Source organism: Macaca mulatta, chromosome 18 (genome assembly GCF_049350105.2).
Source record: "Macaca mulatta isolate MMU2019108-1 chromosome 18, T2T-MMU8v2.0, whole genome shotgun sequence".
In the NCBI taxonomy this organism is placed as follows: domain Eukaryota; kingdom Metazoa; phylum Chordata; class Mammalia; order Primates; family Cercopithecidae; genus Macaca; species Macaca mulatta.
In genome coordinates, this window is record NC_133423.1 from 18,736,441 (window position 1) to 18,759,047 (window position 22,607).

Below are 22,607 nucleotides of genomic sequence, written 5' to 3' on the forward strand. Positions count from 1 at the left end.
TTTCATTGTGGTGAAAATGAATGCCTTTTGGTGGGGAAAAGCGCAAACCATAGCAGCCTTCCTCATCTCCCTCCAAAGTATAACTCAGTCATCAACTTCCTTCTGTTAACTTCCACTGCACTAATTTATACTAATCAACAATAATCTCTTTCTTGACCTATTTTACATACTAACTAGCTTTCCAACAGTCTCCTTGATTCATTTCTTTACCTACTACAATCTGCTCTCTACATTCAGCCAGTGTAATTAATATATGTATTAACATATACATAATAATGATTATATGTGATAATAATCAACGTAATGTATATATTGCTGTGTGATATGCTTTGACTCTGCGTCCCCACCCAAATCCCATCTCGAATTGTAATCCCTACGCGTTGGGGGAGGGACCTGGTGGGAAGCGACTGAATCATGGAGTGGATTTCCCCCTTGCTGTTCTCCTGATAGTGAGTGAGTTCTCATGAGATCTGGGTGTTTGAAAGTTTGTGGCACTTCCCACTTTGCTCGCTCTCTCTTTTGCTCTGCCATGGTAAGGTGTGCTTGCTTCTCCTTTGTCTTCTGCCATGATTGTAAGTTTTCTGAGGCCTCGAAGTCATGCTTCCTGTTAAGCCTGTGGAACTGTGAGTCAATTAAACCACTTTTCTTCATAAATTGCGCAGTTTCAGGTGGTTCTTCATAGCAATGTGAAAATGGACTAATACATTATGTTATATATTATAGTATGAAATATGTGTAAAAATATGTCTGCAGCAGAGACAGTGATATATACCATATATTTCCTCAGTTTTCCGTATTTTCCAGCTTCTTGTAATTAAGTGATCTACATGACTGCCTCTGATCAATATCCAATGTTTATTTTAAAACAAAACTGATTGTGTACCCATGTTCATAGTATCATTCACAGTCACCAAAAGGTGCGGGCTACTCAAATGTCTATGAATAAGTGACTAGATAGCCAAAATGTGGTATATACATGCAATGGTCTGATTTCAGTTTTAAAAAGGAAGGCAATTCTGATATGCTACAACATGGATGAAACTTGAGGACATTATGCTAAGTAAAATAAGCTAATCAAAAAAGAACAATACCGTATAATTTCACTTGTATGAAGTAGCAAGAATAGTTATACTCATGGAAATAGAAAGTAGAACAGTGGTTCCCCAGCATTAGGGCAGGGGGGAATAGAGAGTTGTTTAATGGGTATAGAGTTGCAGTTTTGAAAGATGAAAAGTTCTGGAGATTGGTTGTACAACACTGTGAATATATTTAACACTACAGAACTCTGTGCTTTAAAATGTCTAAAATGGTGAATGTTATGTGAATTTTTAAACAATTTTTAAAAATGTTTTATGTTCTAGAAACAGTATTATGTCTCAGTCCTGGGCAAAGTGAGGTGAGTTATAGCCTTTGGAGACCTATAATTTTGAACATAGATGTTCCTTAGAAGCTAAATCTTTTTAAACAGATGATGATAAACCTGGAGGGTAAATTTAGATATAGATACTTTTGCATTTCTTCTTCGTATTCTCTGAGGGAATTTTAAGTAGTTGGCTCAACAAAATGCTCTTGAAACAAAATTGAAAACAAAAAATACCATGTGCCACAAAGGTAACTAATCTAGGTTTCTTCGGGGACCAGAACACCCTGCAAATATTAGCTTTGAAAATAACGTAATAAAGTTTATCTCCAACAGGAAAATACAACTGGGTCAGGTTTATTATTAGGTGTACCATAGTCCTTTTTTCACTGGGACCTCTGTGTTGTCTCTAGAGTAGAAAAGGTCTAATGTCTAAAAGAGCTCTACTATAATAATCAAAACAAAAGAGCAAGCCATGAAAAACTGTAACTAGGAAATCAGTACACACCCTTACTGGCTAGCAGGCAAGCAAATAAAAACGGATATAAATTTAAAGTACCGTAATATGACTGACGCACTAAAAAGATTACTGTCAATGTTCAGAACTTTCAGATTTGGGTAAACATTTATTTACACGTTTTTAATGGAATTTTAAATTGGTTTGGAAATTTGAAGAATTTTTCACAATCATTGAATCTTTAATTCTACATTGAGAATATATTTAAGAAAATAACACAAATATATTCAGAATTATTTTGCATTCACATTGATAGTTTAGCATTTAATATTCATTAGGTTGTTTAGTAAAAATACATAAAGTTTACTTTTTAAAAAAATTAAGTATAGTGATTATTATTCTAAACTGCCTCAGAAAATAGAACGTTGATTTGTAGTAGCACCAAAGAGGGGAGGGAATATGCTATATAACACGTAAAGATTCTCTTTGTCGGTTAGCTATGAGATGCAAAATAGCATCTACTCACTAAGGAACTTTTGTACTTCGTAGAATATCTTTGATATTTAGTTGACCCTTGGTTCTCAGAAAATAAGTGGCTTGTAATTTGACCTTTTGCTCTATCATATTTTCTTTTTTATAATCTGCTTGACTTTGATGAGTGTTTTTCCAAGGTTTCATTTGTTTTTGCAAGGTATTTTGCCATCCTTTCCTTCCATGATGTGATTCTTCAGGCCAAGAAGAAAAAGATGTGTCTGTAGTTAAAATTACCTTATCCTTGGTGTTTTTCAGTCTAGGATCACTATATGTAACTAATACCGTTACATTACAAGTAAGACAAGTTCCAATACTTTTTTTTTTTTTTCTCCTTGACCTGCAGAGATTCACCAACAATAGCAAATTACAGACTGGCTTGGAAAACACTCCCATGTTCCATTGGTATCTTCTTTTACAGTATTATTTAAATGTTTCATATTGCTTTGTTTTTCTTCCTTAAGTATTTGTAAGTTCATCAGCTCTGTGATGAACTTACAGAGAACTGGATATTCTCTATGGTACCCCAGCATCCAATTATGCATGTGATGTATGCACAAAACATTTTTATTGAGTGGACAAAATGTAACCTTTTTGATTGATTCAGGGAACTAAAATAAAATGATTCTTTAATAAGTACAGATTTTCTGAAGCACAGATGAAATTTAACTTCATATGATTCTGTCAAATGTGATAGAATGCACGTTTCCTGCTTAATGTGGTAATAGTCAAGAGAGCCAGAATACCCCTGAGCTGATTATCAAAGTAAGAAGAAAAAATCACAAATATTTGAATAATTTAAATCAATGCACAAACATCTAAATAATTATAACTGATTTAAATAATTAAAAATCCCTTATTGGTAATGATTGTCATATGGACAACCAAGAGTTGCACGAGTTATATTTTCTTTTTGTACGATTTGACTTGGCTGAACGCTAACTCTTTTTAGGACTGATTTAATTATTTATTTGTTCTTTGGTTCTGTGTTAATTTTTATGAGCTTATTATGGACTTAAATTCATTATAATTTATTTGTCCCAATTACTTATTATACTTGAACTTTTTCTTTTTGCTTGGATGTACTTTATTATGTATTTGATTTCAGTATTATGTCACATTATTAAATAGTGCTTATTGTTACCACCACAAATGAAAGTAAAGTTGTGAGTTATACAATAGTTAAAAATATATTTTTAATCTACTTGTAATCATCAAAATATGTGAAAATACATATGATTGCATTAAGATTTACCCCAATTTAATTTTGTTCCCTCTTTCAGCTGTCCTTGAAGACTAGTTACACTGGATATGCTGCTGTTCTTTACTTTGGGATTGCTTATACATTTTGTGTTCTTCGCCTCCATCTTTGACATTTATTTTACATCTCCTTTGGTTCATGGAATGACTCCTCAGTTTACACCATTGCCCCCTCCAGCGAGAAGATTAGTGTTGTTTGTTGCTGATGGCCTTCGAGCAGACACACTTTACGAATTAGATGAAAATGGGACCTCTAGAGCACCGTTTATTAGGTAAGCATGTACACTCATAAGAGACATCTCTTCAAATGTTATTCTGAGTTAAGTCAACTGCAAAATATCTTGCTGTTTATCATATACTGGGCACAGGGGTGATGATGAGAAAGAGAATAGGGCACTTGCACATTTGCCTTTCTCTTATGGATCAGCACTAGATGCCACTTTATTTCCTCCTAGGTGTTATTTCTGGTATTGTTGAAGCTGATAACGGCGAATTGAAATGGATAGGCTTAGCTGCTTAAGCTAACTTGTCCTAATTTCCCAAACGTGGCGCAGGACTCACAATATTATTTTTTTCTTAAAAAATAAATCTGCTGGCCGGGCATGGTGGCTCACGCCTATAATCCCAGCACTTTGGGAGGCCAAGGTGCGTGGATCACCTGAGGTCGGGGGTTTGAGACCAGCCTGACCAACATGGAGAAACCCCGTTTCTACTAAAAATACAAAAAATTAGCTGGGCGTGGTTGCGCATGCCTGTAATCCTAGCTATTCGGGAGGCGGAGGCAGGAGAACCTAGGAGGCAGAGGTTGCAGTGAACCGAGATGGCGCCATTGCACTCCAGCTTGGGCAACAAGAGCCAAACTCCATCTCAAACAAACAAACAAAAAACCAAAAAAGAAAAAAATCTGCTGATTTTACAAAATAAAGACAAGCATAAATATTAATGAATTACTAATTTCAACGATGTTTAAGTAGAAAATATAGACTTCACATTAAAAACACAACCTTACGTAAAAGAATATAGAGCCCTTTCATGTTTATATCACTGTTTAATGTAACTTTGGCTTCTATTAAGTCACTTTAAAAAGAAATATTTAATTTCTTGGACTTACAAAGGGCCTACAAACAATTGCTCTTTTTCTGATTAGTGGCAACTCCTGAAAGGCCTTCTAATGCTGTTGTGGAGAGATTAAAATCAAATTCGAGAGGAAATTTCTCTAACATGTTGTGTCTTCCCCCCATCCTCATCTGTCATCATTACCTACTGTCACTTTACTCTGTTTTCTTTCTCTTTTTTTTTGAGACGGAGTCTCGCTCTGTCAGCCAGGCTGGAGTGCAGTGGCGCAATCTCAGCTCACTGCCAGCTCAACCTCCCAGGTTCACGCCATTCTCCTGCCTCAGCCTCCGGAGTAGCTGGGACTACAGGTGCCTGCCACCACACCCAGCTAGCGTTTTGTTTTTTTAGTAGAGACCGGGTTTCACCGTGTTAGCCAGGATGGTCTCGATCTCCTGACCTCATGATCCGCCCACCTCAGCCTCTCAAAGTGCTGGAATTACAGGTGTGAGCCACCACGCCTGCCCTGTTTTATTTTTCTTTATAGTACTTACAATCATGAAAGTTCCATGAGATTGGGAACTTATCCACTACTTTATCTCCAGTTCCTATAACATAATGGGCAATTAACAAATATTTGTTGACAGCTAGAAGAATGGATAAACTCGAATGCTGTGTTGAATTTTCAGAACTAAATTTATGATAGCTCAAAGAGATGCATAACATATTGAGGGATAAAAATAAATAAAAGAGTGACTCAAGTCAATAGAGGAATATTGTGGGAAAATAAGATCAAACCAAGGTTAAGTACAGTACACAAAAATGTGTAACAAATTTCAGAAATAATTGAAGTATTTGGGTGAATTTCTTAATTGCCAAAGGAAAGAGAGAAATATGCTTCATTTCAAAATTAAGATGATGAAAATATACTGGTAAAATATAGTCAACTTTTTCTGGTGGCACTTGTTTCTCCTTTGGATCTTATGGAAACTCTGTGGGCTCAAACAGTTGATGTTTTGTGTTGTGTGCCATTGTATATTTACAATGTCAGGAATCTTCTAGCTTCTTCTAAGCCTGTTTTTGAAAGGTTTTTTGTTGTTGTTGTTGTTTGTTTTGAGACGGAGTCTCACTCTGTCACCCAGGCTGGAGTGCAATGGTGCGATCTTGGCTCACTGCAACCTCTGCCTCACAGGTTCAAGCAATTCTCCTGCCTCAGCATCCTGAGTAGCTGGGATTACAGGCCCATGCCACCACGCCTGGCTAATATTTGTATCTTTAGTAGAGATGGGGTTTCACCATGTTGGCCAGGCTGGTTTTGAACTCCTGACTTCCACCTGCCTCGGCTTCCCAAAGTGCTGGGATTAAAGGTGTGAGCCACTGAGCCTGGCTCAAAATTTGTTTTTTAAAAATGTGATCTAAACTAATGTTTTTAAATACAATATCTAAACTAATGCTTTTAAATAGAGTATCCACATTTCTTTATACCTCCCCTTTCTATTTAAGTCCAGTTTTCATTATATAACTCAAGAAGTTAAAGAATATTTCTCTGTTAATATTTGGTCCAGTGGTTTTGAAACTGTTTACTTATTATGTATGTATTTCACCAAAACTGCTTTTATTATTAGGTAAGTCAGTAGTAAAAGAACTGACACCAGTAGTTATAAATATTTTACTTTAGAATGTATTGAGAGGCAGATATTTATATTGAAAAATGTTAGTGATGAGTTTACTATTTTGTAACTTATTGCTCTGCTGGCCTTTCACCTGTAATAGCATCACTTGTAGTTTTGCTTTCTTCCCCAAATTTTGCAAATCACTGTGATACAACTTAAATAATGTTGACATCTTTTAGCAAAATAATCTTTCTGCCTGTTTTAGTCTCAAATTTGGGGATATAATTTAACTCCTAATTAGGAGTGTAGCCATTTTCCCTCCTCTTAGTTTTTAAGAATTTTTCAACTAAACAAAAGTTGAAAGGATTATGTGATGAACATCTGTATACCCTTTACCTGGTATGACAATTTTAACCTTTTTTCATAATTGCGTTCACCCTCTCCTGGCCCCTCTGCCACCCCCACCACAGCGGTGCCCATGTATATGTACCTAGTTTTAATTATTTTTTCCTTAACAATTTGAAAGCAACAAACTTTACCCCAAACACTTCAGCCTATATCTCTTAAATAACCACAATACTATTATCACACCTAATGCAATTTAACATTGATATCATAATATATGTCTTATCTCTATATAACAAGCCATCTCTATTTTGTGGCTTAAACCAACAATCATGTATTTTGTTTCATAATTCTGTGCCGTGGTTGAGTGGTTCTTCGTTTGGTCTTACATCAGCAAATTCATGCTGCTTCATTCAGCTGGTAGATGCTTGGAATGGGCTCAGCTGGAATTTGAAAGATTCCTTTCCTTCTTAAGTTTTGACTTACTTTTTTGCTTTTGATTCCTTCTCTAATAATCTTATGTTTCTAAAGCTTTATATGAGAGTATCTAATCATAGTCTGTGTTAACTATTTGTCTTTAATATCTTTTAGGAATATCATAATGCATGAAGGCAGCTGGGGCATATCTCATACACGTGTGCCGACAGAATCTCGGCCAGGTCATGTAGCTCTGATAGCTGGGTTTTATGAAGATGTCAGCGCAGTTGCCAAAGGTATTGTGTATTTGGACAATCTTATTAAATGAAACATCTGTCAAATAAATATTAGTCCTTTACCGCTTAATCATGTCACAAAGTGAAGGTATGTTTTGAGATACTTTGGACAAATGTTTTAGCATGCCTTACTGACATGCACACCCACTGGTATTGACTCCAGAATGATGCTTTAGTATTTCATTATCCTGTGTTATTGAAAGAATTTGGGTTGGATGGAAGCATAATTTTCCTAGATATTATTCTTGAAAGTTCCAAAATAATTTTATATTTCATTAAGAAGTAAATTATCTATTGTTAGTTTTTTTAAAATAGTGGTATAATATACATAATATAAAATCTACTATTAGTTTTGCATTTTTCACTGACTAATTGTTATTATTTGAAGAATAGTTCTTTAGGGGCTTATTGTACCATGTATATATTACTATTACTGCTTGCTTGCTTTCTGAAGGATGGAAGGAAAATCCTGTAGAATTTGATTCTCTTTTTAATGAAAGTAAATACACATGGAGCTGGGGAAGCCCAGATATCCTGCCTATGTTTGCCAAAGGTAAGAGTTGCTGATTATGTTTCCTCCGATAGTAAATAGGGAATAAGTCAATATGGTAGTTTTCTGTTTTTATATACATACTGTATTTGTTAATTTTTACACATATTTTTACATGTTTAACATTTCTGAAATAGGGATATTTAATTACAGTGATAGATGTGTCTGTTTAATTGGCATTGTTTTTTTCCTTCTTAGTTATACTTGAAATATTGGCACATCATACAGTTAGATAGTATTTTGGATTCAATTAAATGGTATATGGCTCTATCACTTAACAGCTATATAATCTTGAGCAATTTATATAATCTCTCTGAGCTTCAATTTCCTTTTTATAAAATGTGATAATATTAGTTTCCGTCTCATGGGTTTATTTTTAGAATTAAATTATGTAATTCATGTGAAATATTTAGCATAGCACTTTTCACATAACTTCATTATAAATGGTGATGTTGAGGTGTGGTTCATTATACTTTGGCAAATCATTTTAAAAGTTAGTGGATATTCATTTTTTTTTTTTTTTTTTTTTTTAATTTATTTATTATTATTATACTTTAAGTTGTAGGGTACATGTGCATAACGTGCAGGTTTGTTACATATGTATACTTGTGCCATGTTGCTGTGCTGCACCCATCAACTCGTCATTTACATCAGGTATAACTCCCAATGCAATCCCTCCCCCCTCCCCCCTCCCCATGATAGGCCCCGGTGTGTGATGTTCCCCTTCCTGAGTCCGAGTGATCTCATTGTTCAGTTCCCACCTATGAGTGAGAACATGCGGTGTTTGGTTTTCTGTTCTTGTGATAGTTTGCTAAGAATGATGGATTCCAGCTGCATCCAAGTCCCTACAAAGGACTCAAACTCATCCTTTTTTATGGCTGCATAGTATTCCATGGTGTATATGTGCCACATTTTCTTAATCCAATCTGTCACTGATGGACATTTGGGTTGATTCCAAGTCTTTGCTATTGTGAATAGTGCTGCAATAAACATACGTGTGCATGTGTCTTTATAGCAGCATAATTTATAATCCTTTGGGTATATACCCAGTAATGGGATGGCTGGGTCATATGGTACATCTAGTTCTAGATCCTTGAGGAATCGCCATACTGTTTTCCATAATGGTTGAACTAGTTTACAATCCCACCAACAGTGTAAAAGTGTTCCTATTTCTCCACATCCTCTCCAGCACCTGTTGTTTCCGGACTTTTTAATGATTGCCATTCTAACTGGTGTGAGATGGTATCTCATTGTGGTTTTGATTTGCATTTCTCTGATGGCCAGTGATGATGAGCATTTTTTCATGTGTCTGTTGGCTGTATGAATGTCTTCTTTTGAGAAATGTCTGTTCATGTCCTTTGCCCACTTTTTGATGGGGTTGTTTGTTTTTTTCTTGTAAATTTGTTTGAGTTCTTTGTAGGTTCTGGATATAAGCCCTTTGTCAGATGAGTAGATTGCAAAAATTTTCTCCCATTCTGTAGGTTGCCTGTTCACTCTGATGGTAGTGTCTTTTGCTGTGCAGAAGCTCTTTAGTTTAATGAGATCCCATTTGTCAATTTTGGCTTTTGCTGCCGTTGCTTTTGGTGTTTTAGACATGAAATCTTTGCCCATGCCTATGTCCTGAATGGTACTACCTAGGTTTTCCTCTAGGATTTTTATGGTATTAGGTCTAACATTTAAGTCTCTAATCCATCTTGAATTAATTTTCGTATAAGGAGTAAGGAAAGGATCCAGTTTCAGCTTTCTACTTATGGCTAGCCAATTTTCCCAGCACCATTTATTAAATAGGGAATCCTTTCCCCATTTCTTGTTTCTCTCAGGTTTGTCAAATATCAAATGGCTGTAGATGTGTGGTATTATTTCTGAGGACTCTGTTCTGTTCCATTGGTCTATATCTCTGTTTTGGTACCAGTACCATGCTGTTTTGGTTACTGTAGCCTTGTAGTATAGTTTGAAGTCAGGTAGCGTGATGCCTCCAGCTTTGTTCTTTTGGCTTAGGATTGTCTTGGAGATGCGGGCTCTTTTTTGGTTCCATATGAACTTTAAAGCAGTTTTTTCCAATTCTGTGAAGAAACTCATTGGTAGCTTGATGGGGATGGCATTGAATCTATAAATTACCTTGGGCAGTATGGCCATTTTCACAATATTGATTCTTCCTATCCATGAGCATGGTATGTTCTTCCATTTGTTTGTGTCCTCTTTGATTTCACTGAGCAGTGGTTTGTAGTTCTCCTTGAAGAGGTCCTTTACATCCCTTGTAAGTTGGATTCCTAGGTATTTGATTCTCTTTGAAGCAATTGTGAATGGAAGTTCATTCCTGATTTGGCTCTCTGTTTGTCTGTTACTGGTGTATAAGAATGCTTGTGATTTTTGCACATTAATTTTGTATCCTGAGACTTTGCTGAAGTTGCTTATCAGCTTAAGGAGATTTTGGGCTGAGACAATGGGGTTTTCTAAATATACAATCATGTCATCTGCAAACAGGGACAATTTGACTTCTTCTTTTCCTAACTGAATACCCTTGATTTCTTTCTCTTGCCTGATTGCCCTAGCCAGAACTTCCAACACTATGTTGAATAGGAGTGGTGAGAGAGGGCATCCCTGTCTTGTGCCAGTTTTCAAAGGGAATTTTTCCAGTTTTTGCCCATTCAGTATGATATTGGCTGTGGGTTTGTCATAAATAGCTCTTATTATTTTGAGGTACGTTCCATCAATACCGAATTTATTGAGCGTTTTTAGCATGAAGGGCTGTTGAATTTTGTCAAAAGCCTTTTCTGCATCAATTGAGATAATCATGTGGTTCTTGTCTTTGGTTCTGTTTATATGCTGGATTATGTTTATTGATTTGCGAATGTTGAACCAGCCTTGCATCCCAGGGATGAAGCCCACTTGATCATGGTGGATAAGCTTTTTGATGTGTTGCTGAATCCGGTTTGCCAGTATTTTATTGAGGATTTTTGCATCGATGTTCATCAGGGATATTGGTCTAAAATTCTCTTTTTTTGTTGTGTCTCTGCCAGGCTTTGGTATCAGGATGATGTTGGCCTCATAAAATGAGTTAGGGAGGATTCCCTCTTTTTCTATTGATTGGAATAGTTTCAGAAGGAATGGTACCAACTCCTCTTTGTATCTCTGGTAGAATTCAGCTGTGAATCCATCTGGTCCTGGACTTTTTTTGGTTGGTAGGCTATTAATTGTTGCCTCAATTTCAGAGCCTGCTATTGGTCTATTCAGGGATTCAACTTCTTCCTGGTTTAGTCTTGGAAGAGTGTAAGTGTCCAGGAAATTATCCATTTCTTCTAGATTTTCCAGTTTATTTGCGTAGAGGTGTTTATAGTATTCTCTGATGGTAGTTTGTATTTCTGTGGGGTCGGTGGTGATATCCCCTTGATCATTTTTAATTGCGTCGATTTGATTCTTCTCTCTTTTCTTCTTTATTAGTCTGGCTAGTGGTCTGTCAATTTTGTTGATCTTTTCAAAAAACCAACTCCTGGATTCATTGATTTTTTGGAGGGTTTTTTGTGTTTCTATCTCCTTCAGTTCTGCTCTGATCTTAGTTATTTCTTGCCTTCTGCTAGCTTTCGAATGTGTTTGCTCTTGCTTCTCTAGTTCTTTTAATTGCGATGTTAGAGTGTCAATTTTAGATCTTTCCTGCTTTCTCTTGTGGGCATTTAGTGCTATAAATTTCCCTCTACACACTGCTTTAAATGTGTCCCAGAGATTCTGGTATGTTGTATCTTTGTTCTCATTGGTTTCAAAGAACATCTTTATTTCTGCCTTCATTTCGTTATGTACCCAGTAGTCATTCAGGAGCAGGTTGTTCAGTTTCCATGTAGTTGAGCGGTTTTGATTGAGTTTCTTAGTCCTGAGTTCTAGTTTGATTGCACTGTGGTCTGAGAGACAGTTTGTTATAATTTCTGTTCTTGTACATTTGCTGAGGAGTGCTTTACTTCCAATTACGTGGTCAATTTTGGAGTAAGTATGATGTGGTGCTGAGAAGAATGTATATTCTGTCGATTTGGGGTGGAGAGTTCTATAGATGTCTATTAGGTCTGCTTGCTGCAGAGATGAGTTCAATTCCTGGATATCCTTGTTAACTTTCTGTCTCGTTGATCTGTCTAATGTTGACAGTGGAGTGTTGAAGTCTCCCATTATTATTGTATGGGAGTCTAAGTCTCTTTGTAAGTCTCTAAGGACTTGCTTTATGAATCTGGGTGCTCCTGTATTGGGTGCATATATATTTAGGATAGTTAGCTCTTCCTGTTGAATTGATCCCTTTACCATTATGTAATGGCCTTCTTTGTCTCTTTTGATCTTTGATGGTTTAAAGTCTGTTTTATCAGAGACTAGTATTGCAACCCCTGCTTTTTTTTGTTCTCCATTTGCTTGGTAAATCTTCCTCCATCCCTTTATTTTGAGCCTATGTATGTCTCTGCGTGTGAGATGGGTCTCCTGAATACAGCAGACTGATGGGTCTTGACTCTTTATCCAGTTTGCCAGTCTGTGTCTTTTAATTGGAGCATTTAGTCCATTTACATTTAAGGTTAATATTGTTATGTGTGAACTTGATCCTGCCATTATGATATTAACTGGTTATTTTGCTCATTAGTTGATGCAGTTTCTTCCTAGCCTCAATGGTCTTTACATTTTGGCATGTTTTTGCAATGGCTGGTACCGGTTGTTCCTTTCCATGTTTAGTGCTTCCTTCAGGATCTCTTGTAAGGCAGGCCTAGTGGTGACAAAATCTCTAAGCATTTGCTTATCTGTAAAGGATTTTATTTCTCCTTCACTTATGAAACTTAGTTTGGCTGGATATGAAATTCTGGGTTTAAAATTCTTTTCTTTAAGAATGTTGAATATTGGCCCCCACTCTCTTCTGGCTTGTAGAGTTTCTGCTGAGAGATCTGCTGTTAGTCTGATGGGCTTCCCTTTGTGGGTAACCCGACCTTTCTCTCTGGCTGCCCTTAAGATTTTTTCCTTCATTTCAACTTTGGTGAATCTGGCAATTATGTGTCTTGGAGTTGCTCTTCTCGAGGAGTATCTTTGTGGCGTTCTCTGTATTTCCTGGATTTGAATGTTGGCCTGCCCTACTAGGTTGGGGAAGTTCTCCTGGATGATATCCTGAAGAGTGTTTTCCAACTTGGTTCCATTTTCCCCCTCACTTTCAGGCACCCCAATCAGACGTAGATTTGGTCTTTTTACATAATCCCATACTTCTTGCAGGCTTTGTTCGTTTCTTTTTCTTCTTTTTTCTTTTGGTTTCTCTTCTCGCTTCATTTCATTCATTTGATCCTCAATCGCTGATACTCTTTCTTCCAGTTGATCGAGTCGGTTACTGAAGCTTGTGCATTTGTCACGTATTTCTCGTGTCATGGTTTTCATCTCTTTCATTTCGTTTAGGACCTTCTCTGCATTAATTACTCTAGCCATCAATTCTTCCACTTTTTTTTCAAGATTTTTAGTTTCTTTGCGCTGGGTACGTAATTCCTCCTTTAGCTCTGAGAAATTTGATGGACTGAAGCCTTCTTCTCTCATCTCGTCAAAGTCATTCTCCGTCCAGCTTTGATCCGTTGCTGGCGATGAGCTGCGCTCCTTTGCCGGGGGAGATGCGCTCTTATTTTTTGAATTTCCAGCTTTTCTGCCCTGCTTTTTCCCCATCTTTGTGGTTTTATCTGCCTCTGGTCTTTGATGATGGTGATGTACTGATGGGGTTTTGGTGTAGGTGTCCTTCCTGTTTGACAGTTTTCCTTCTAACAGTCAGGACCCTCAGCTGTAGGTCTGTTGGAGATTGCTTGAGGTCCACTCCAGACCCTGTTTGCCTGGGTATCAGCAGCAGAGGCTGCAGAAGATAGAATATTTCTGAACAGCGAGTGTACCTGTCTGATTCTTGCTTTGGAAGCTTCCTCTCAGGGGTGTACTCCTCCCTGTGAGGTGTGGGGTGTCAGACTGCCCCTAGTGGGGGATGTCTCCCAGTTAGGCTACTCAGGGGTCAGGGACCCGCTTGAGCAGGGAGTCTGTCCCTTCTCAGATCTCAACCTCCGTGTTGGGAGATCCACTGCTCTCTTCAAAGCTGTCAGACAGAGTCGTTTGCGTCTGTGCAGAGGTGTCTGTGTGTCTTATTTTACTGTGCCCTGTCCCCAGAGGTGGAGTCTACAGAGACAGGCAGGTTTCCTTGAGCTGCTGTGAGCTCCACCCAGTTCGAGCTTCCCAGCAGCTTTGTTTACCTACTTAAGCCTCAGCAATGGCGGGCGCCCCTCCCCCAGCCTCGCTGCTGCCTTGCCGGTAGATCACAGACTGCTGCGCTAGCAACGAGGGAGGCTCCGTGGGTGTGGGACCCTCCCGGCCAGGTGTGGGATATGATCTCCTGGTGTGCCTGTTTCCTAAAGCGCAGTATTGGGGTGGGAGTTACCCGATTTTCCAGGTGTTGTGTGTCTCAGTTCCCCTGGCTAGGAAAAGGGACTCCCTTCCCCCTTGCGCTTCCCAGGTGAGGCAATGCCTCGCCCTGCTTCAGCTCTCGCTGGTCGGGCTGCAGCAGCTGACCAGCTCCGATCGTCCGGCACTCCCCAGTGAGATGAACCCAGTACCTCAGTTGAAAATGCAGAAATCACCGGTCTTCTGTGTCGCTGGCGCTGGGAGTTGGAGACTGGAGCTGCTCCTATTCGGCCATCTTGCTCCGCCCCTAATCCCCTATATAGTTAGTGGATATTCATATGAAGATTTAAACATTGGCTGGGCACAGTGGCTCACACCTGTAATCTCAGCACTTTGGGAGGCTGAGGCAGGTGGATCACTTGAGCTCCAGAAGTTGGAGACCAGTCTGGGCAACAAGGTGAGACCCACATCTCTACAACAAACAAAAAATTGGCTGAGTGTGGTGGCATGTGCCTGTAGTCCCAACTACTCAGGTGCCTGAGGTGGGAAGAGCACTTGAGAGCCTGGGATGTTGAGGCTGCAGTGAGCCATGATTATGCCACTGCACTGGCAACAGAGCAACACTGTGTCTCAAAAAAAAAAAAAAAACAAAAGATTTAAGTGTTAAAATGTATAGTTATAATTCCTATTTTAATATATTGAATATGCCATATATTTTGGCATTTAATATAGATGGCATTTAACATATAATTTATTTAAATTGATATTTAATATATTGAATATAGCATTTAGATTTGTTGTTTATATGCATGATTCTGCAAACATTGGGATATCTCTTAATTAGAAAATTCATTTATATTATTTTCTAAAATCAGTTGGATGAATTTCATGTCATTAAATGCTTTTAAGTGGAAACAGAATGATTGATCATTTCACTTATCAGAAAGGATTTGTAACATACTTAGTCATGAGTGTAATTAAAATAATGGGAACTATTGAAGATTATTACGTGTCCAGGAAGCAAAATATATATTGAGAATTTTACAGATGATAGTCATAGAACATTATTATACTGGGTGGACCAAAGAGCCCCAAACTGTTTGCCATTTATATATTGCCTTCTTTGGAAAGCAGTTTAGTTTTTTTTGGGAGTTGGTGGTGGTAAGGGTAGATTAAGTTGCTATGGCTTATCAAACTAACATTCTTGTTTCTGGCTACAATGGATGAGACAGGACCAATAATTGAACTAGAGATAGTCTAATAGGAATGTTCCATATCTTATGGTAAACAACAAACCCAGTCAGACCTTTTTATTTGGGATGTGGGAAGTAGAATGGCTGAGCTGTGGAATAGAGTCATTAGAGCTGAACTGGTGCTATAAAGATTGTATTAGTTTATTGTATCTCTTTGTTTTTGTTTTTGTTTTTGTTTTTCGTTTTTTGAGACGGAGTTTTGCCCTTGTTGCTGAGGCTGGAGCACAGTGGAACAATCTCAGTTCACTGTAACCTCCGCCTCCTCGGTTCAAGTGATTCTCCTGCCTCAGCCCCCTGAGTAGCTGGGATTACAGGCACACATACACCACACACCACATCTATTTTTAATAGAGATGGGGTTTCATCATGTTGGCCAGGCTGGTTTTGAACTCCCGACCTCAGGTGATCCACCTGCCTCGGCCTCCCAAGATACAGGAATTACAGGTGTGAGCCATCACGCTAGTCATATCTCTTTCTTATTACCTGCAAGAGCCTATTAAACTCAGAAATTCACTAAACTGATTAGATTCTTAATACAGTCTTGCAAATGTATGAGATTATTATATCTGTTGACCCCTTCAAACTCTTTGGCAATAAGCAATATTTATTCTCTTATAAGTTGAGAAAAATATGCATAGTTTATGAATAAGAGAAGTGAAATATTTGAATTTTCTTCTTATGTTAAGAAGGTTTGTACACCACACATCCTCATCTATTTTAGACTGTAGCATTCTAAGGGGCACACATGTTTTGAATGGTTTAATCCTTAAAGGGAGACAACTGTTGTGCTTATTTTTGTTATATTGCTTATTAGAGTTGTGATTTTGGTGTGTTAATTAACATACAGTGAATCTGTGAAATTAAAATATGTTATTTTTGAGGACAAAAAGCAATAGAATACGTTAAAGTATGTAGCATGGTCCATAGGACATAATATACATAAATGTTAATTATTCCTCCCATTTTTCTCTTCCCCATCATAATGAACAATGCTTTGTGAAAATTCTGGTTACTCACAAAAATCTGTGAATGACTATCTCATATTTTATGATAGTTTAAAAGATTTTGTAAAAAAATTATTTTTTCCAAATTTCCTTTTCAGGTGCTAGTGGAGACCACGTTTATACATACAGTTATGATGCTAAAAGAGAGGATTTTGGTGCTCAAGATGCAACAAAACTGGATACGTGGGTTTTTGATAATGTTAAGGTTTGTGCTATTGAGTGGTTAATATACAAAAAGCATATTTTTATCTGAAGTATTGGAGACTGTATTTCAAGTTTTTTCTGTTTGCATGAGCTTTAAAAGTTTTATATTGTAGCATACTGTTCTGAATTCTAAGATTTAATTATAAAAAATTACACATCCTAAATAAACAAGAGAAGTTTTAAACTTCTTTGTTTCTATTAGTAAAATGAGCCCTAGATTAGGATTTAGGAAACCTGTTTTTCATTTCTAGTTTGTGATTCATCCTGGGTAAATTTTGATCTTTCATTGACCTTGGAATCAGTCTCTTGTAGTAATGGACCATGTGAGATATATGAAAGCCTTTGGGAAAATGCTGTTCAAATATAATACATTTATAATAACAAAGTGTATGATTTTTTTAAAAAATTATACTTTAAAGAAAAATTAGATAAGCAGATTATACAGGCAAAAACAAATTAGCAAATTGATCATAATAAAAATCTATGGTTTCTTTAAGTACTAGAGTTTTTTGAACATTTTATAGTGACAATTATCATAGTTTCATGAGGAATACAATATAATTTATATTCTCAAAAATTGTGTGAAAATCTCAATTGTGGACATTGTCTCTCTTCTTTTACCAGTGCATTATTCCTCATCTCCAAATAACAACTCATAATGCATCCATTATAAGAGGCTTTGATTGACACTTCTTTTTTCTAATAGTGTCTTTTGAACTGACTTTGTGGACTTCTCCATGATATAGCCATTTTTGTTTGTAAATGTACTCCTCAGTATATATCTGCCTTTTTCTTTGTATTTGCTTAGCAGAAATTGAGTGCTTTAAAATTCATGGCTAAACCCTATTTTTTTCCAAGGATCTTTTCCCTTGAAATTTTCTTTTTACTTTTAATATATACTTTTGTCAACAGGGAAAACTTTCACCTTAAATAAAATCTCTTTAAGAAAATGATTAACAAATTATTTTGCTAATCATCACTTCTTAACATAATGTACTAATATTAATATCTGCATGAAAGCCTTTGGCTTCTAATTTTGTATGTGTAGCTAGGAATTGATTCCTTGCGAATGTACATACTTAGCTGGTAGCTGGCCTGATTTTCATGTCTTTCTTCCTTTCTTTATTTCAACACTACTAGTCTTGACATGGTAGTGAACAGAAAAAAAGATTTGCACATGATTTCTTCATAAAATATGGTAGATATATATTAATCAAGTTATAATGAAAATATGAAGTCATCAGCATTGGTAAGTGATGTGAAGGAAAAATACAGACCAAGAATGTATCTTCAGAAAATTCTAATCTGGACTGGGTAGTTAGGGGAAGGCTAAGAGGTTTGAGATAATCTCAGAACAGGTATAGGAGACAAATGGGTAGGGATGGATTGGTATGGAAAGGTATTTCAGGCCAGCAGCATTATGTAAATCTTGGTCAAGAGTCAGCATAATAGATTTGAGGAAGTGAAAGAAGAGAGGTTAGTGTGGCAGGAGGACTGCCTGGGAGCCAGGTCTCAGAAGAGGCTAGAGAGTAAGTTAAGGGTTTTACTTTTGAACTTCATATCCTGGCTAGAGACTCATACTTAATTCAAGCCAAACAGTTTCCAGATCCATGCAGTTTTCTGCTCACCTGTTTTTTGTAATTGTGGTAAAAAAAATACATATGCAAAATACAGAATTTACTATCTTAAGCATTTTAAGTGTTTGCAGACAGTCCCCAGCTTAACAGTGGTTTAACTTTTGATTCTTTTGACTTTCCACCAGTGCAAAAGCCATACATATTTAGTATAAACCATACATTGAGTACCCATACAACCATTTTGTTTTTTACTTTCAGTATAGTATTCAAAAATTACATGAAATAGTAATTATTATCTCACTTATCTCACATTATCAACACTTTATTAAAAAAGGGGCTTTATGTTAGATGATTTTGCCCAACCTTAGGCTAATGTAAATGTTTTGAGCATGTTGAAGGTAGTGTAAACCAAAAATAAAATTCTAAGCACCACCCCACCAAGCATCTCAATGAACTTTCTCAGCCAGGGCGCTTTTAAAAACTTTTAAAATGTAACCTGAGAGGCTGATTCAGGTCATGAGGGGAGGTGGGTGTCGGACATGCCTCATTATACCTCTCTGGCATTAACCTCAACACAGACCTTAAAGTCTAATAAGACACATTTTACAACCTATTCTCTGAAACCTACTATCTGAAGGGTCCCTCTGCAAATAAGAACTTCGGATTCCACAATCTCTTATCTTAACCCAGACATTCCTTTGTTTTGATCCCAAGTCTTTAGAGAAACTCAACCAATTGCCAACCAGAAAATTTTTAAATTTTCCCCCAATCCCCACTTTGAGTTGTCCCACCTTTCTGAACCAAACCAATGTATTTCTTAAATATATTTGGTTGAAGTCTCATGTCTCCCCAAAATGTATAAAACCAAGCTGCACCCCAACCACCTTGAGCACATATTCTCAGGATCTCCTGAGTGCTGTGTCATGGGCCATGGTCACTCATATTTGGCTCAGAATAAATCTCTTCAAATATTTTATAGAGTTTGACTCTTCGTGGACAGTAGGCCAGACTAAGCTATGATGTTTGGTAGGTTAGGTATGTTACTGGCAGAAGGTATCTGAATTACTGGCAACAAATCTGTAAGGATCTGCAGCAACCTCAATTCTTACCTCCCCAGAAGAAAAACTTTGACTAGGACTATAAGGCAGAAGAAGAGACCAAGGCAGGAGTGGAATTTTATTTACAAAAGCTTTAGAACAGGAAAGAATGGAAAGTATGCCTAGAAGTGAGCACCGAGGTCAAGAGCAGTGTTTAATCTTGATCCTAGGACTTTATAGGCTGGCCCTTTTCCATGATTCTTCCCGTAGGGTGGGGAGCCCGCATGCGCAGTGCCCTCCTTAATGTTGGAAGGTGAGCATGCAGTGTGTTTAGAAAGTTGTACACACACCCATCCGAGGCTTTCTTTCCTTTTCTGGTGGAGTGCCCCCTGACGGGCATACTACACCATTTGGTCTCTTAATTCACATGCCCAGGAATGCATCTCTCTGGTGCTTGCATTCAGTTAACACTTTAGTGCAGCAAGTGTGGACCATCAGGAAATGGCCTCTCCCTGGTGCCAGCTGCCAATCTACTACTTTTAGAGAGGCAGTGTGATAATTGCTGAATCATCACCTGACATTCCTGGTAGGTTAGGGAAGACCCCTCTCTTGCCCCACTCATGCCTGTCTAACTACCTGTAACAGGTATATTACATGCATTTTTGACTTACAGTAGTTTCACTTTAGGCTGGGTTTATTGGGATATAACCCCATTGTAAGTGAGGAGCATCTGTAATTTAGTAATGTTAAGTATATTCATGTTGTTGTGCAACTAATCTCTAGAATATTTCATCTTGCAAAACAAACTCTGTAACCATTAAACAATAACTCTGGCCGGGCGCAGTGGCTCATGCCTGTAATCCCAGCACTTTGGGAGGCCGAGGTGGGTGGATCACGAGGTCAAGAGATTGAGACCATCCTGGCCAACATGGTAAAACCCCGTCTCTACTAAAAATACAAAAATTAGCTGGGCGTGGTGGCACATGCCTGTAGTCCCAGCTACTCAGGAGGCTGAGGCAGGAGAATCGCTTGAACCCGGGAGGCGGAGGTTGCAGTGAGCTGAGATCGTGCCACTGCACTCCAGCCTGGCGACAGAGTGAGACTCCATCTCAAAACAAACAAACAAACAAACAAACAAACAAACAATTATTCATTTCCCCCTCCCCCAACCCCTGGCAACCACCATTCTACTTTCTATTTCTATGCATTTGACTACTCTAGGCACCTTATATCATAAGTGGTATCATACAGTCTATGTCTTTTTGTGATTGGCTTACTTCACTAAGTATAATGGCCTCAAAGGTTCACCTGGGTTGAATCTATTCACTTTAAAAATCTCAGGTCGTGCATCATCTTCTTTATTAGGTCTTCTGTGACTTCTCTTTGCTTTACCCTATTTCCACTTTGACTTAGATAACCCTCCTCTATATTCCCTTAATACTTTATTGGGTTATACTATAACTGTTCATACATTGACATATTCCCCTTCAATATACATCTTGTTGGCAGAGATACTGACTTTTTCACACTGTTAATTTTAAACCCCTATCCGAGGCTGGGCGGAGTGGCTCACGCCTGTAATCCCAGCACTTCGGGAGGCCAAGGTGGATGGATCACTTGAGGCCAGGAGTTTGAGACCAGCCTAGCCAACATGGTGATACCCTGTCTCTACTAAAAATGCAAAAAAATTAGCCGAGCATGGTGGTGCATGCCTGTAATCCCAGCTACTCAGGAGGCTGAGGCACAAGAATCGCTTGAACCCAGGAGGGTAGAGGTTGCAGTGAGCCAAGACTGTGCCGCTGCACTCCAGCCTGGGCTGGGCAATAGAGACTCTGTCTCAAACAACAACAACAAAACAACAACAACAACAACAACAACAACAACAACAACAATTCCCCTATCAGGGAATTGTTTGGTACACAAATAAGTATACTAACTTAGATTAGACCATACCTGTGTAATAGGGAAGAAAATAAAAGTTTACTTCTATCTTAAGTAAAGATAATGCCAACAGTAGGCAACTGAGCATTGATGCAGTCCAGGGTGCTATATTGGCTCCGCAGTGTCATTGACACTCAGTCTCCTGAAGTTTTCCTCTAACCTCAGAACGTAAGTTTTATCTTCAAGGTTATGTCATGACTCAAGATACCCTTGGAGTTCCTGCCCTTATGTTAGTGTTTTAGGTCAACAATATGAAGAAGAAAAAAGGACCTTCTTTCCTACTGAATTATATTTATTTCAAAGAGCCTTAGATCCACATAGCTTTAAGACTGAAATATTTGACTTAAATCTTATTGGCAAAAACCACAAAGGCACATCTAATTCCAAGAAAGGATTACGTAGCTGAATATATTGTACCAGCCATAGAACAAATTATAGATATAATTCAAGTCATTTGCTCAGTTTTTTTGTTTTTGTCAGCTTTCAATTATGTGCTTAACTTTTAATTCTTTTCTCTTAAAGAACTTACCATTTTTATCTAGTTTTTAAATTTTCTTAGGGGTTAATTAGAATGTATATGAAAGTTAGGGGGCAATTTTATACTTTTGAGACAGATGACAGCAGGTTACATATTATATTAATTTATTTCTATTTTTGAATAGCTAGTTCTCTAATTGCACCATTTGTATTTTTTAACATAGTAATGAAGAATTATTTGAAAAAAATACTTAAATACTTCAGACTTTTGTTGAAAAATTAGGCCGGGCGCGGTGGCTCAAGCCTGTAATCCCAGCACTTTGGGAGGCTGAGACGGGCGGATCACGAGGTCAGGAGATCGAGACCATCCTGGCTAACAGGGTGAAACCCCGTCTCTACTAAAAAAAATACAAAAAACTAGCCGGGCGAGGTGGCAGGCGCCTGTAGTCCCAGCTACTCGGGAGGCTGAGGCGGGAGAATGGCGTAAACCCGGGAGGCGGAGCTTGAAGTGAGCTGAGATCCGGCCGCTGCACTCCAGCCTGGGCGACAGAGCGAGACTCCGTCTCAAAAAAAAAAAAAAAAAAAAAATTTAAACATCTCTTGTTAAAAGTTAACATCTTCTACAGTTAAAGGCATTTATGTGAACAACAAAGATGTATCTTAGATAGCCTGTTAACTTATTTTAAAATAATTTAAAAGTAGTCTTCATAGTTTTGAACCCATGTTCATGCATATATGAATACAGGGTGAATCATTTGCCTTAGAAGGGTTTATGAATCTAGTTTATCATCATTAAATTAGCATAATAATCTTCAAATTTTATTTTAATTAATTATTCCCAGCCTCACCCTGCCAAGTGG

The 22,607-nt window shown here is 37.7% G+C and overlaps 1 protein-coding gene across 6 annotated transcripts in view; it reads left to right on the forward strand.

Moving 5' to 3' along the window:
* Positions 1-22,607, forward strand: part of PIGN (phosphatidylinositol glycan anchor biosynthesis class N) — a 158,679-nt gene that overhangs the window by 24,337 nt on the left and 111,735 nt on the right. For 5 of the 6 annotated variants that reach the window (XM_077975115.1, XM_077975116.1, XM_015122131.3 and 2 more), the window contains 4 exons: positions 3,632-3,880; positions 7,211-7,332; positions 7,787-7,885; positions 16,610-16,716. In XM_077975115.1, the coding sequence (XP_077831241.1) occupies positions 3,660-3,880; positions 7,211-7,332; positions 7,787-7,885; positions 16,610-16,716 (549 nt within the window). In that variant the 5' untranslated portion in view covers positions 3,632-3,659. Of the gene's footprint in view, positions 1-2,694; positions 2,754-3,631; positions 3,881-7,210; positions 7,333-7,786; positions 7,886-16,609; positions 16,717-22,607 lie in introns of all 6 variants that reach the window. The other variant, XM_077975114.1, reaches the window with a different exon arrangement.